Here is a 16,118-nt window from a genome sequence, read left to right as displayed (position 1 = left end):
CATCAGAGAATGTTGGAGGAGGAGAAATCACGWTAAGAAATTAAAAGATACAATTTTTTTTACCAGAGAGCAAATAGAATCAGCTCCACTCGGACATTTATCTTCAGTGAGCAGCTAAAAGAGAATCCACACATGCAAGTTCATTTACAGAGCTCTTGCCACCTATCCCCCCACATACAGGAAATTTAGTGGAAAGAGAAAACCCAGGTATCAGATTTTTTTGGTATATTTTTGCCTGTTCAATTCTGTTCAAGTGGTGAATCACACTGCAAATACCATCTGCTACTCTAATACAGACCACATTTTTGTAGTGAAACAAATGAAAATATCTCAAAGACAGATGTCAAGAGAATGGTACCAGACTCTTTGCAATGGTGCCTCGAGACAGGACAAGGAGCAAAGACTAAAACACGAGAAGTTCCACCTCAACATGAGAGTTCTACCTCTGCATTGTGGGTGGCAGAGCTCTTGAACAGGATGCTCAGGGAAGCATGAAGACATTCCAAACCCACTTGGATTTGTTCCTGTGCCACCTGCTCTCAGTGACCCTGCCTTGGCAGGGAGGTGGAATGGATGATATCCAAAGGTGCCTTCCAACACTGACTGTTCTAAGATTCTGGGAAGCCAAAAACTTCTAATMCCCAGGAAAAGAAGTTCCGTGAGGACCAGCTCTAGAGGATGTCCAGGCTCACACGCTGAGCACACTGGAGGTATTTTAATTGCTGGTCTGTTCTCTGCACTTCAGTCTCCTGGTTTTATATAGGTGAGAGGTTGGTAAAGACTGTAATCCAGTTGACTATTGCCACACCTTACTGATGGCTTAACCTCATCAGGATCACAAATAAAATTAATTTTGTGAAGATTTTTTAAATATTTAAACTAGCTACTAATTAATGKACTACTTGTACACACACAGAGATACATTTACCATCTATTCCAACATACAATGCACAAAAAAATGCAAATGAAGGGTATTCCATTGCAAACACTTTCTAAGAAATGAAGAAATTAATTGTCAAAGACAATTTCCTGAGGATGTTCTCTTAACTTCCTTATTTCTAATGGAATTTTCCAGGCAGGATGAAAAGACAAATGGTTTTCCAATTTCTATAATAAATCATTTTGGAATGGTACATAATAKTCTCTCCTTTTAATGGGAGTTACTGATCAATTATACACACACCATTTAAGATAATGTACATCTCAAAGACATCATTGCCAAAACAGAAATTTAATTTAATTTTAAAGCAATTTTTTAGTATTAGTAAATACAAAAAGCATACAAGTCAAGAAGATGCAAATTTTTTTAATAATTTCCTGTTGATGATTAATTTTTTTTTTAAGGAATCTGGACTAGTTAGGCTATCTTTGTAAGTTTTTCTTTCTGTTTTATATGACCACAACTGACTTTTTTGGCCCTCTAATCCAGCGGCTGGAGCTGGAATGTGGCAAAGCTCTTGCTGAAATCCATGGTAATCCTATTAGTGCAGTCTGCAGGTTCAGGCCCTTCAAAGCTTCACAGCACGCAAGACAACTCTTGTTACTGCAAAGACTGACAGACTTGATTAACCTATTCACTCCACACAATCTTGGCTTAAAAATCAATTCACAAAATACTGCAATATGAATTTACCAAATGAAAGACAAATCAGGACTTCTAATGACRGCAATTCTACTTTTACTTGGGCACTGCAAAAGCTGAGATGACTGCTTTTCTGCATACTCATTTTATTTGATGCCACATGTTTCATATTCACAGTAAATGCTCAAGAGAAGTGAGGGAAGAGAGGCATCATACAGTAACTCTGTGTGAAGTGAAGTGGCAGCAGTCAAAGACACATTGCCAGTCCTTTTGAAAGTCATGAGGATGTTTCAAAGCTAAATGAACACTATCTTCTGCAAAAGACAGCACTGCTACTTAAGAACTAGAGATGGACAGTGGTAGACAACCTTTTCTTAGGACACAGAACAACAATRAAGAGCACAACAGTCTTAGTCCAAAACATCTGCTAGTTTTTGCTATTAAAATGTCAGTACATCCTGTTTCCAAGCACACAGTATGACACCACCTTTATTACAGATCTCCCTTCTCAGGACTCATTCTTCACATAAAAAAGTAACTCTGGAATGAAATTCAGAAAACTAGATCTAGGCTGGAAAGGCAAACATGAATAAATTTTGCTTTGGGCATTATGAGAAAGGAACAAAAAACAAAACAAAGAAACAAAAATGAGAGAGAGTGAAAGAGAGAAAGGGCTTTGAATTCAATTCTCACTACTTTCACTGCAGTGCACTTACCAGTATTAGATTCACACGAAAATATTGTTAAATGCCTTCTGCCCCTCTAGTGACACTCCACGGGTTTCTAAAAGTTGAAGGCTCTCAATGAAACAATAAAACTTCAGTGCACTACTCTCCTTCTGCTTGAGATAAGAAGCAAGACAGCTATAGAAACATCTGTGGCATCCACTACAAGCTGCTGTATGGTTAACATTCTCTTCTGTGACCTTTCCAGCCAAAAGTACCACCACACTACCTACTGTAAATCAGAAGGGGATTTMTTGCCTTCATTCTTCCTCCTGTTCCTAACTTAAGAACAGGAGTGACAAACTAATTAAATTGCAACTTAAATAGCAACTTCCCACAGCAATATTTACCTTTGCATATGAAAGTAATATTCTCCCATGCCTGATCTATTGTGCATTCCGAAAAATTCCTGTCTCCATTGAAATAATACCCTTCTTCACACTGATAGTACACTCTGCTCCACAGAGTGGTAGAGTTGTCCCAGGTCATCGTCGTGTGTGGAATGAGAAAAGGTTTGCCACAGTCTATTGCTGGAACAGAGAAAAATAGGAAAACAAAACCATGAAATGAAGATAGGCAAGACAAATCAAAGTGTTTAAGATGGAGGAATGGACCATTCCAGCAAGTTACACTTCACTWTTTTGCAATTTTTAGTGATTTCTAGAAGTCAGGCCTGTTCACCAGAACTGAAGATTTTGTGACTGGAAACTTTCTAGCAAGGGTGGAGCATTTATCCTACAAGATGCCCCATAAAATAAAATGAAGTGTCCTGATTAGGAATGGAGAGCAACGATCTTTAAGCAAATTTTTATAAATAGATCTRTCTTCCCACAAGTCTCTCTTATCCTCCACATACTATTTATTCCTTTATTTTACTTGCCATTAGTAACAGCAGATATTAAAAAAGACACACACGGTCCAAAGAGTGTCATGAAAGAACAACATCAAGAAGGTTATRTTCCTTTGTCAGTGGACTGGATTCAAGATTTGAAAAAAAGAAGGTGCTATAGACAAGATGAATGAGCATTTCTGAGGAAAATTTGATAGATTATTCAAACCACTTTACAGACAATTAGAAATCTGGGATAATGAACTTAAAATTTAATTAATTTGCTTAGTTTTCAGGGGCTTTATAGTAAAAACAGGAAACAAAAAGAATAAAAAGTGAAAAGCAAACAGATGGAACAGCATTATTTAGGGTAAAATCTGCTTTTAAATCTGCACAGTACACTACACACACCCCAATAAAAGATTCTGTCCACTTCAGTGATAAGATGCAAACACTCTTAAGAATTTAAACTTTACCCTCATTAAAGCTTATATGCAGAAAACAAATGTTTTAAAAACCATTTAATAATTTTAAGTGATTCTGAAATTATACCAAAAAAAGGAAAAGCAAAAAAATAAAATAGAATCAGGATCTGTACAGCCTTTAAAGGAAAAACTAAACATATGCATTGCTGTGCGCTATACGTCCACCATCATGACTGCCTTCCCTTTCATATCCCAATGTGCATGAAAGTATCTATCATAAACCATCAGAAAAAGCTTTGGAATAACTCCTGCACATGCAAAGCACGTGCTTAACTCGCAGAAGGACAGTATGTCCTCCTACCATACAAAACTGCTGTTCCAGCTACCCACCCATGGCCATTCTGTAAGCAGACCAAGTTGCACAARCACAGAATAAGAATATTAAAGAATACTCCAAAAGTAGAGTGGTTATAACATACACATTGTGCATTTGAAAAGATTACCCCATGTGATTGCAACAAACAGACAGCTTGATCCTGCTGGATCAAACCAAAAAGATATGAATCACCCAGCAAATAGAAAAGCGAAGCTGTGCAAATGTGAAAACTTGCTAAGGAATGTAATTATTCTGAGGTATCCTAATTAAGAATATGATCCCAGATTAAAAAAAAAAACTAAATAGGTTTTTTTAAAATTTACCTCTKTTTCATCTTATTGAGGAGCTCTTTAGGCTATATTCTTCCAAATCACAGCACTATAAGAGACCTGACTCAACTCATATAACAACAGCACGCTTGAGCACTCATGAGTTGCAACTGGAAACTGTCCAAATATGGGAATTTTTAAGGGATATTAATGCCTAACAGCAGTGCAGTTTCTGATAATGCCTTCAACCGCTATCACAAAAGTAGAATAGACATTGAACTAGAAAAGATGCCTGCAACTAAGGCTGAATTTTCATCTCATAGTAATATCAATGCCTGACATGCACTGGGATTATGTTCTTGGAATGCTAACTTCTAACAATTTATTCCAACTTCACTATCAACACAGATTAAAAAAAAACCTGTTCAATATATTATTTTTATTTTGTGACTGAACTTTCTATGCCAGAATACTGTATAAACTGAATGCCCAAAGAGGATGACTGATATTTATTAGAGTGATTTAAATGTTATCTATGCTAAATAAAACTGAAGGCAGATTTTGTTTACCTTTGCACACCAAATCAGGGCCATCCCACTGTCCTCTGGCATTGCAGACTGCAGTGCCACTGCCACTTGCCGTCAGGTAACCATGAACACAATCATAAGTAACTTCACTTCTGTATGTGGTACCATTTACAGAATGTGGGCGTGCATTCAAAACAGAAGGTGGAACCCCACAATCCACACCTGAGGAGATGGAGGAAGAGGAAGATAGACTTGTTAGCCAACCAGCAGGAGCAATGACAGCTGCACTCCCCTAATTCTTTAATCTTTACCAGCTAGCCTGCTTCTCCTGTAGTAATACAACAGTTCTTGGGGCCTCTGCAATATTCACACTATGACACTGCTSTAGCTACTCCAAACATCTGCTTCCAAATAAAAGGACACCTTTCTGCCTTTCTCTCAGGATGTCCTGCTAAATCTGTGACTTCTTCCTTGGTCTAGTTGCCAGTATACAGAAGAGGTCATRGTTTTCTTCTGGATCTTTAAAGATTGCCTTGCTTTCACAAACCTGATTATCCAGAAACTGGTTTGATGCCATTTGCAATGAGCAACACTTGGAGGAAGGCAGATGAGCAGAAATTGCCTTTAGAAARCAAAGCTTTAAAAGTCTACAAAGAATATAAACATGCAAAACCATAGAAAAGGTTACAACACACAATACAAAAGCTTCCTGTTAAGGCAAGAGTCTACATGATGTTCAAAATATATTTTAAWGGCTGCCCTATTTACAAACATGCCAAATTTTCATTGACAAATACTTAAACAAAGAAGTCACGTAACACACACACACACAAAATTATGAAGAAWTTGTTAAAGGTACATTTACTAGTATTAAAAAAATAGACTTGTTGGTTTTACAAAAAAAGAGAAGTCCTAATTGAAAATCAGGAAAACAGCRTGAAATACAAGGAGGAATAAGTCTGACATTTCAGACTTTTGGCCATTTCTTGGTGTGTCATGTATTTTATTTCAATTAACCATAATATATGGACTCAGAAACCCYGACCTGACCTCCTGTTTGATTGTAGAAATTTAAAAGTCACATGAAAAAGCAACTTCTGAAAAATATACCAAAAACTCATAAGAATTAAATTCCACAAGCTTTCTCTATAGGCTTTGGGCACTCCCCTTTTGTTTTCAAATTCATCCTTTATTTATTTTTTGGGAGGGAAATATTACTGTCATTGTTTTGTAATTGTTTTATTTTTTCTTTCTAGTGATATTTCACTTACACCAACCACATTGTTTTAGCACCCTTATTTTAATTTATTCACTGTCCATAAATGTTACATTCTCATGTATCCATTCTCAAAGAAAAAAAAAAAAAAAAAAAAAAAAAAAAAAGAAAACAATTAAAAAAAAAAAAAAAAAAAAGAAAAAAAAAAGAGGAAGGGAAAGAATTAGAAAGCAAGAGGGCTTTTGAAGTTTCAGAGAAAGACAGAAAAAAACCTCTCCTCCCTAAGTGACAATTTTCAGGATGACAATTCTGCCCTCTAGAATCGCTACACAGAGCACTTCAGATTGAGGAAACAGTCTACTATGCTCACAAAYCCACTTCCCACGCATCGAACTCCCTTAATGAAAACAATAAGAAAGATTTAAGACTCTTTTCACCTTTACAGCTTAAAGTGGCAGGTTCCCAAGTTTCATTTGCAGTGCAGTATGAGACCTTTCCTTGGTCGCTGTAAAACCCTTCTTGACATTCATAATGAACTGCACTTCCTGGCAGTGAGCTGTAGTTCCCCACAATGTAGCCATGCTTCATTTCAGGAGGGGAACCACATCCAATTTCTGCAAAGAGACTGGGTTAAAGGATCTCACAGCACATAAATCACAACATCTGAACACTTTAAAATGAGCTGAACTGGATGGTCACATCACAAAATCCACCTGATCTGAAGAATCTGAGTGATTCCCAAAGGGGTAGAATATTAAAGCTGAATATTAAATTCTTCTATTAAAGAAGAATTGTCCTGGCCACAGTTGGAGGAACACAAGGAAGCAGTTACTGAGGAACACCTTTACTAACATACAGCTGGAGCCATTCACAAGACCAAAGATGAGACACTGCAATGGGATTGTGCTTTGCGTGGGCCAATCTCATTACAGCAACGGCTGAATGACACTTCAGCATCAGAGGGAAATTTCAGGCCCCAGTGCACGGCTTTATTTTCCTGTGCCTGGGAAAAGTGAAGCACTTTTCAGCAGATAAATTGAAAAGAAACGTTCTGCCTCTCAAATCCTTCATCTCATTGAAACAGCCCGCATACAAAGGCTCCACTCGTCCAGCACATCTGCTTGACAGGGCTCCCTTGTGCGACACTGCAAGAAACACAATCAGTACAGACACTCTGCTTCACCACTACATGGAGAGGCAAGTCAGTGAGATAAGCAGGGTTATCAGCAATTCTGGCAAACAAAGCGGAGCACTCCAGTCAGAAAAACCGAGCAATTACCGGCTGTGAGCTTTACTGACGGTTCTGGCAATATTTCAGAAATAAAAGCTGGATATAATCTAGGCAGCTCCTTCCACCTGGGATGCCCGAGTTCATTATATACTCTGACATCTACAGCTTACACTGCTGTCAGTTTTCACCWGTGAAAACTGACATTAAAGACAGATTTTCAAATTGGAAACCTTGTTTTGGTTGAGGTTTGCTTTGTTATGGCAACATAAACAGAACAGTTTATTAATGCAGGAGGCACAGTATGTAATAAATAGCAAAACTGTTATTTTATTATTCCTCTCCCCTAGGCTCATTTCATTCACCTAACCTTTCTTATCAGCTATTTAGTCGCTCTGCTCTTCCCCTTTATGTGGTGTGATTATATAAACAACTGGATTACAACACACTTCCTTTCTACTTGGAAACTARCTACATTACTTTCATAGCATTATTAAACTTCTCTGAAGCACTGCTTTGTACCTGTAGGAATATCTGCTGTTGACTCTAGGATCCTGCCATCACTGGAACAAACCAAATACAAGAGAAAAAAAAATCATACAGCAAATAAAATACAGAGAGAGGGCTTCTGCCAAGGCAGAAAAACACCATCCAAAGTGGCTTTTTTTCTCACCTTTGCATGAAACCATGTTTTCATCTTTACGAAAAGAATGCTCTCCATTTTCTAATTTATAACCATCATTGCAGTAACACATGTAGCTTCCTTCAGTATTCACACATCTTGCATTGTGACCGCACAGCCCAGACTCCTCACATTCATCTATATCTGAAAGTTCAGAGAAAACAGATGCACTTCATAATCAAGTCATTTTGTTTTAATTAATTAATATAGGACACAAGCTTTACTCTTCAAACTCTACATAGCTTCTCATGGCTCTTCTGGGAAAACAAAGGAGCTTATCACTGTCTCACCTTCAAGCATCTGGGGAGAGAATTGTTACCATTTTGTAGCTAGCTATTTTCAGAAATACGGCTGGTTTACTTGACAAATGTTGTCTCCTGTTCAAACAATTCCAGAAAAATCCAGTATCTGCTCATGCCTTCAACACTTACWACAATTCATCGCTTTAACAAGGAACTGGCTAATATTCTACACTAAACACCAATATGACATTCTGGGGAATTATAAGTATCATCTTATTTCTTTAATCAAGCTGCTGCTTCTTCTTCTGAAAAGATCATTGTTTGAATGAGACTGTGAAACAATCATTTGCAACATAGCAAAGAGCTCAAAATGGAGCTAACTCACAGCTGTTAGGAGTCTGGATGTCAAACAAGTGCATCAAAAGCAGAAAGTTCTCTGATGTAGTGTTAGAAAATAAATTCTGCAGTGATGGTGAAAAAAAATACTTGTGCAGTAGAAAATTAAGTTCTGGATTCATCATGCTCAGGATTCTTTGAGATGTCTACCTGTACAGTTTGTGCCATCATTGGGAATAAATGTCTTGTTGTTGTTGGAGGCTCGGTATCCATCAAGGCAAACACAGTAAAAACTTCCATGTGTATTGTGACACAGTGTATGATTTCCACAGATCTTTCTGGCTCCAATCAGGCATTCATCTTTATCTGTTCGGATTTTTAAAACATGTAAGAAAGAGATTAAGAGAAGTGGAGTTTCCTTCCTTCCTCACCCAGTCTCAAGTTACAAAGCTTCTCCTTACTGAAGAATTCATTAACATTAATTGAGAAAAGTAATTTTAGGAGTTTAGCGACACTCTTTCCATTTTATAACCAGGCAGCCTACCTTGACAGTGGGTTCTTCCATTGCCTACAAATCCATAGTTGCAGATGCAAACACTTTTTCCTCCACTCTGCTGACATGTTGCATGAATGTGGCAAGTTGCACAGACATCAGGAACTGATCTGTTTGCAATTGCTTTAAGGAAAAAAGACACAAATACATTTTTTAAAAATACCTTACAGGTGGCATGGTAGGGCAACTGGCACAGAATTTAAAGTGGAGAGAAAATGCAGATTAAAACACATAGAATAGACTACTACCTCCTCCCACCTCATTTTCAAACTTGTAGGAAAATCATACCTATTGTATAAAAAGACTAAAAATGAAAAATAAAGGATTAAACAAATAACTACACTGAGCATTTTTGTCCGTCCACCTCTTCTCTGAAAACAAGGAAAAGAGCTTTTCAGCAATCAGTAAGGCACATAATAAGTAGCTCTGTCCAATATTATTAAACTTTTCTCCATATCCATTTGTTTCTCTTTTGTCCTTATTTCTGTTTCCTCTTGTTTTTTGTTTTTTTTGCCTATTATTTACACATGGACAATCTTATCAATCTGCTTGTGTCACATAACATCCATGTGTATATGGTAAAAATGTTATTTATAAAAAATATGTTGAGAATGCTGTCAGGAGTAAAATTACTTACAGTTAAGTAATTTTGGAAATTAATTTATATTAAAAGTGGTTTAAAAGCGTACAACATACAAATTAATCTACTGTACTTTGAAGGGCTGTAGACATACATGAAAAYGAGAATAAAGTATAAATTTGCAATTATCCTCTTTGTATTCATACTTTCAGGGCATTATGCTCACTTTCCTCCTTTTTTTTTTTTGTAAGCCCTTTTTATTATCACACATTCCCTCACATTCCAAATTACAAATGTCAGAATGGATGGCTTTAATGTAGACAAAGCATGCACAGGCTCACACCTTTTTACATTTTAGAAGAAAGAACTAACACTGCACGAGGTGATGTCTTGTGGTGCTTGATAACGACGTATGGAAGTTTTTACTTTTCTAACATTGATAAGAATACTAACATCATTGTATATATAGCACCTCTCACAAAATTTTGATTACTGTACAATGTCTACATAAGCTTAATGCCTATGAGGTTCAAGTCAAAATTACAAGATGATTATATGGCACATTGATTGAAAATTTTATATACAATATAATAGCTTTTCACATATTATCAATATAATAGTATTTTCATATATTGTTATAAGCTTTCATAGAGTGTATTAGCACCATGCAATGTACCAGTTGGATATAGTTAAGCCAGTTGCTTGATGCTTGGACAAGCAAAATCGCCAGGGAGAATATTTCAAAAGTAGGTAACTATACTGCAGAAATAGACAAGTAGATTTTATACTAAGGAACAGTAGAATGCACTAATGAGAGCTTGGCAAATGTATAGACAATTAGCCAGAAAATGGAACATGCAGACCTTGAGGACTAGAAAAAACCATGGAACATCATGGCTGCGCATGCTCTGAAGATAAAGTTGAAAAGTCCAAAGGCAAGGAAGACCTCAGGCCCTCATTAGAGGGAGATCCCGCGAACACCAAATTGGGGATGGTGCAGGTGCACTTGAACAACTGCGATGCCATTTATTTCCATCCCCATACACAGTGGTGGAAGTAGTGATGGTGACAGTGTTAAGCAATACTTACTATATAAATGTCAATTTTAAGCTAGGGTAATTGAGTTAGGAGGAGAGATCCCCCTCACCTCCAGCGCTGCAATAAACAAATACCTGCTCTGTAGACACCAGTCTACGGGGTTTTATTTCTAGCCTGTCTTTTGGGCATCAAGCTGAATACTCCAGTTTTTTATATATGCCAAATTTATCACTGTGATAAAAATGCCCTTCCACATCAACAGGGTTTCTGTTTTACTCACAGTGCACTTACGAGTGAGTGCCTTAAGGCTGTGGGAAGCATCATAGATAAATACTCATTGTTATCCATGCTTTTATACACTTGTGTGTTTCTGGTGAGAATAGAAAAAACAAACTGTCAGCATGGATCGACAGCCAACATAGATCACAAAATTAAATTCACAAACAGCCATGGTGAGAACTTTCTCATGATACCTCAATCTTCTGATAAAGCATGGGAATATCCTCCTCAGATTGCCACTTCAGGAGATAAAAATGTTTCCATTTCCCGCCACCCATTACTACTACAGCTGAAATTTTATTTATTACTTCTCCTTCACAACATACAAGTTATCATGCCAGCACTACAGTCATCTTACTGTTTTGGTCCTACCCATGTGCTCCCTCAGGCACAGTTCCTGCAGTGGCAATGCCCTCTGAGCACGGCAGGACACAATGTCGCTGCTGCCACTACAGCCATCACCAGGTGTCGAGGAGATGCACCAGCCAGTGMAAAGCATGGTGCCCGCCCCGGGCCGCTCTGCCACCAAAGCCACAGGTGCCTCCATCACCACCCAGGTCTGTCCCTCCAGCACAGTGGAGCTGCCTCCAACACGATAACCACGTGCTGCTCCGCCACCACTACCGCCAACACCACCGCGGGCTGTTCCACCATGGGATACCTCGGCACTACCAGCACTGCCTGCCTCCAACACCACCACCACCAGAAAACGCTCAGTCACCACCATGGGATGCCCTGCCACCCCCACCAAGGGCAGTCGGGCAGTTTGACAGCACCCAGCTCCAGCTGGGTCCCCCCCGGCCGCACTTACCCCTCCGCCGCCCCGCGCAGCGCGGCACCGCCAGCAGCAGCAGCAGCAGCAGCAGGAGCAGCAGGAGCGGCCCGGGGGCTCGGCTGCCCCCCCAGCTCATGTCCCAGCCGCTGCTGCGTGTCCCCGGTGCCTCTGCATTGTCCCTGGGGGCGGAGGGAGGGAGCCGAGCACGGGCAGAGCCCAGGATCCGGGCGCAGAACCTCCCGGCGGGCGGGACGCCCTTATCGCCGGCGCCGCGCCCTTGGGYCCCCTGCTTTTACCCGTAGGGAGGCCCCTTTCCTCCCCGGCCCCATGCCCGCAAAACCCTCTCTTTTCTTCCTTTTTTTTTTCTTCTTTATTTTTTTTTTTTCCTCTCTTCCCTGGCACAACCCCTTTCCTTCCCCGGGACACCGCCTCCGCCSCGGCCAGGCAGGTGGCAAGGCTGATAAGGGCTGCCGCTGTCCGTAGCACGGGGGCGGGGGGAGAAACGGAGGGTAGGATTATTTATGATTCCTGGGAAGGGCAGCTGGAAGGATACACCTTGTACGTGGAGCTGTGCTGCCCCTAGCAAACGGGACGAGCAGCACCTCGGGCGGGGTCCCGGGACGGGAGCGGTCCCTGTGTCCCCGAGGGGAGGGGTCGCAGCTGCCTCCCCGATGGCACCGCCTGCGCGGGAAGTTGGCGCATCAGTCCTGGCATGTGCGAAACTGTGCGGCCGTACATCGCCAGCCCTTGGTGCTTGAAATTAATTATGGCTTTCTCACTGCAGGCCTTAGCGCGGTTCAGGTGAATCCCCAGACCTCGGTTTTAGGCAGCACCAGTAAGGCTGCCTGAAGAGTTTTCTGATGTAGAAGAATTAGCCCTAGCGCTTGTAGTCCTCATTCATTTCCGTGAGCCTGCATTTTAAAAAGCTGCATTAACTACTTTTCATCTACGAATGCAGTCGCCCCAGTTACCACAATAGAGGAGTGCCAGGGCGATGAATTGGAGAAGCCTAACACAAAGGTACAATTAGGCATATTTGATACCTCCAATGAGCTTCCTGAAGAAGTTTTACTCATGTCCAGTGGCAGCTTTTCACTTATGCCTTTGTAATAACGAACACAGCCAAGATCTCTACCACCACTGCATTAAAGTGACATTACCTGATCTTTTACTGTCGTATAAGAAAGAACAAAACCCAAACTATCTATGTCTGATTTTAAGGGAAGCAAATCCCAGTTTCACTGAACTATCAGCTTTACCGATTTATTTATGTAAGTTTTTCTATTCCAGGGGTTTTTGCTGGTTTTTATTTTKGGTTATTTTTTTTTGTCTTTTTCTTTTGTTTGTTTGTTTTTTTTTAAATTAGTGTTCTGCCTACATAACATGTATACGTAAGCATGTATACATTTTTAGCCAGCTTCTCCTAACCTTATTTATCCTGATCAGATTCTTCAGCAGCAGCCAGTTACATTATAAGTGAGCCTGCTTTTGGAAGAGCATGCCACAGATGTCTATACTGCATATTTCTCCCTTAAAATTACTGACATCAAAAGCACGCATTCCCAATGGTGGTAAGTAGCTTATCATTATAAGGAACAGTTCAGAGAACAATTGTTCTGTATACCATATTAAAATGGTTTGGAAATTTTTCTCTTCCTTGGCAGCCCACCATGCAGCAGACCTACTAATCATTGCAATTTCTACTGTTTCTTTCATTAAAAGTAGTGGAAGCAACTTTTTATCACTATAAAAACCTCAAGCAGCAAAGAGGAAAATCTTTTTGAAACCAAGMCTGAAGAAATATATCATATTTGTAAAGAGAATTGTTAACAGTTACAAGTTAAAAATTGTAATAGAAATACTCTTTAAAGAAAGTAACAAGSATATATCAGCTGAAAAAAGTACAGGACCTAGACTGGGACAAACCTCCCTGTTATGTTCCAGTCTGTTATGTCTCAAACAGAGAGTTAATTACCGTTTAGGACATACTTCAGAACCAAATAATTAAACTACATACCAAGGCTATTTTAAATTCAATGCATGGTTGTAAGAAATAAGTTTCAAAAGATGCTGAGAGGTCATTTGTTCTGTTTACTGCTCTACAACAACGTCAACTCCATGATCCCTGACATACCTGTCTAACTTGCTCTTTATTTTGGCAGTGATATCAAATTCACAGTGTCCCCAAACAATCTATTCCACTACTTCAGGTTTGAATCCACCACTAAGATTAAATGCAGATCACTTCTGCCCTGAGATCACCTGCTCAAGTCGTAGCTAATTTATTTAGAAAGGTAATTAAAGATTCAGAAGGATGGAACAGGTTAGTGTCCCAACAAGGTAATCCTTAACATCTTGGGCAAATCTTCCTTGCTTCATGCAAAAATCTCTCTAATGAAAACAGAGACCAATATCTACCTATATTTTCTGTTTTGGATAGGATAAGGTTTTTAATCTTTCCCTTCTCAAACTTAATTACAGTGTMTTGTAATTACAGTGTTTCCTTTGTCCTTAACGTTAAATTACCCAGAAGATGTATGTAACAGTATTTGCTTCAATTTCTCTCCTTTATGAAAATTGTTGTGATGGTCAAAATAATTGAATTAATCCAGAGATGTTTGGAAGTTTCCTGGGCATTTTTAGCTTGCAAGTGTCTTAATGTGAATAACTGAAAGTTATAAAGGCAAGCTGTATTAAACATCTCCTCAGCCATTTCTATTTGTTCTGCCTCCTTTGCAGACAATGATTATCACTGTGTCATCAAAAYGACTTTATTTCTTTTTCTCCTAAGGATTTTTTGGCACTGCTTATTCTGACACATGAAGACAAAATATTTGATACTAATAGGTCTTTCAGCAAACAGATTTTTAAAACATGGTAAACATCTTCAGAAAGAGTGAATTAATGTATTTCATCCTTGTTAACAGATCACTCAGCTATTCATAGTGCAGTTGTATTCTCAAACAGCATGCTATCAAGCACTTCTTTCCAACTGGCAGTGAAAAGAGTAATTACAGCTTGATGGAAGATTCCTTCTATCTGAATTCTGCCTCTCTTTGCCTATTTAAAATTAATCAAATTAACAACTGGTTTCTGGTTATCCATTCAGTGCCCAGAATAAGCAACAGCAATTGTTGAAGCAGAAATAACTGAAAAAATTGGCTGAACACTCTTCAGTTTGTATTGAAAATGCTTCAGTAAATATTGCGGAGAAGAAAAATAGTCTCTTGTATGATTTYTTTTCTCAAGGAGATATTATCACTCAAGTTGTTTGCAATATTTCTGTCTGTGTTCTTAAGTGTTCCTATGCCACTGTCTCAACTTCAAGCAAATGAAGTCAAGATGAAAAAGTAAATGAGATTTCTGAAAAAGCATTGGATACCTGAATTTCAAACKTAAATATCGAATGCTTCTCTACAATTTCCCTTGAGGACAGGCCTTGGATGTAACATATATCAGAGCACACCCCATACATCTCATAACAAGGGCATAGTAGGTGATAAAGCCTGCTGACAGTTGCTGCTAATCAGAAAAGCAGTTCTCCAGAGCAAAAGGGCTGCTATCTGTGGGTTTTAGCATAGGATACCAAACTGGCCTTAGCCACAAACCCACTGGGAGCTTTGATAAGGTAAACCCTCTCTGCCTCTCTTCATTTCTCCCTCCCTCTTAGATGTGCATTTGGGATAGTATTCCTACATAAATGTGCATGATGCAACATAAACTCCAGTAGGAGCTTTCATACCACTGCAGTCAGCCCAGGTTTTAAAAGTTGTTAAACCATGAGGACTTAGTGTATATCGTTTATGGGGCAGTGTCCTAGTGTTGTCAGATCTTGGAATATCATCCAAGAACRCTGCTGGAAGCCATTGCTTCTGCTTGTTTCATGCAGTGTCATTATTTTGGGGGCCCTGCTGACTGAAGCCCATAGGAAAGAGGCAGAAAGGCACAAAGGAAAAGTTCAGAAAGAAACAGTAACAGCATCCCCTTCATACATTATTTTATTTTCTTTTTAAAGTGATGTTGTGATTTTTCTTGGCTCCAAGCAGATGAACAGATATCTTTTCTTTTTAGAATACCTGCTAAAATCTGAAGRGAAAGAACTTGGCAACAAGATTCATGCTTTCTTCCCTGCCAGGCTCTCCAAGCTCACCCACAAAGGTGCTGGCCTTACTACTGCAGCTGCACAAAACTCATCAATAAGACAAAAACAAATGACAGTTAATTTGATAGGAACAGGGGAAAAAAACAAATTCCACTGACTACAGTATTATCCTTCTCTCACTGTCAACTTTGCTGTATTTATGGGCAAGACAAGTCTAAAAAGTGAGTCTAAAAACATTAGATGAGAAATATGCAACTTCTCAGATTATATTATCTATGAAGATGTATTTCATACTTGCGTCGCATGAGTTTCTGGACATCCTGCCTGGACATGCTCCTGKGARCCTGCTTTAGC

The 16,118-nt window shown here is 39.2% G+C and overlaps 1 protein-coding gene across 1 annotated transcript in view; it reads right to left on the bottom strand.

Moving 5' to 3' along the window:
• SUSD1 (sushi domain containing 1) overlaps positions 1-11,263 on the bottom strand; it is a 38,830-nt gene extending 27,567 nt beyond the window's left edge. Inside the window, exons 1-7 of the mRNA XM_057374562.1 lie at positions 11,260-11,263; positions 8,982-9,113; positions 8,648-8,803; positions 7,851-8,003; positions 6,387-6,563; positions 4,776-4,955; positions 2,658-2,837 (exon numbers count right to left, since the gene is read on the bottom strand). Of these exons, the coding sequence (XP_057230545.1) occupies positions 2,658-2,837; positions 4,776-4,955; positions 6,387-6,563; positions 7,851-8,003; positions 8,648-8,803; positions 8,982-9,113; positions 11,260-11,263 (982 nt within the window). The remainder of the gene's footprint in view (positions 1-2,657; positions 2,838-4,775; positions 4,956-6,386; positions 6,564-7,850; positions 8,004-8,647; positions 8,804-8,981; positions 9,114-11,259) is intronic.
• Between the last annotated feature and the right edge of the window lie 4,855 nt (positions 11,264-16,118).

This window comes from Malurus melanocephalus, unplaced genomic scaffold (genome assembly GCF_030028575.1).
Source record: "Malurus melanocephalus ecotype Western Australia unplaced genomic scaffold, MMel_1.1 scaffold_228, whole genome shotgun sequence".
NCBI lineage: Eukaryota > Metazoa > Chordata > Aves > Passeriformes > Maluridae > Malurus > Malurus melanocephalus.
The sequence above is the reverse complement of the archived record's forward strand: the minus strand, read 5'-3'. Positions and strand labels throughout refer to the sequence as shown.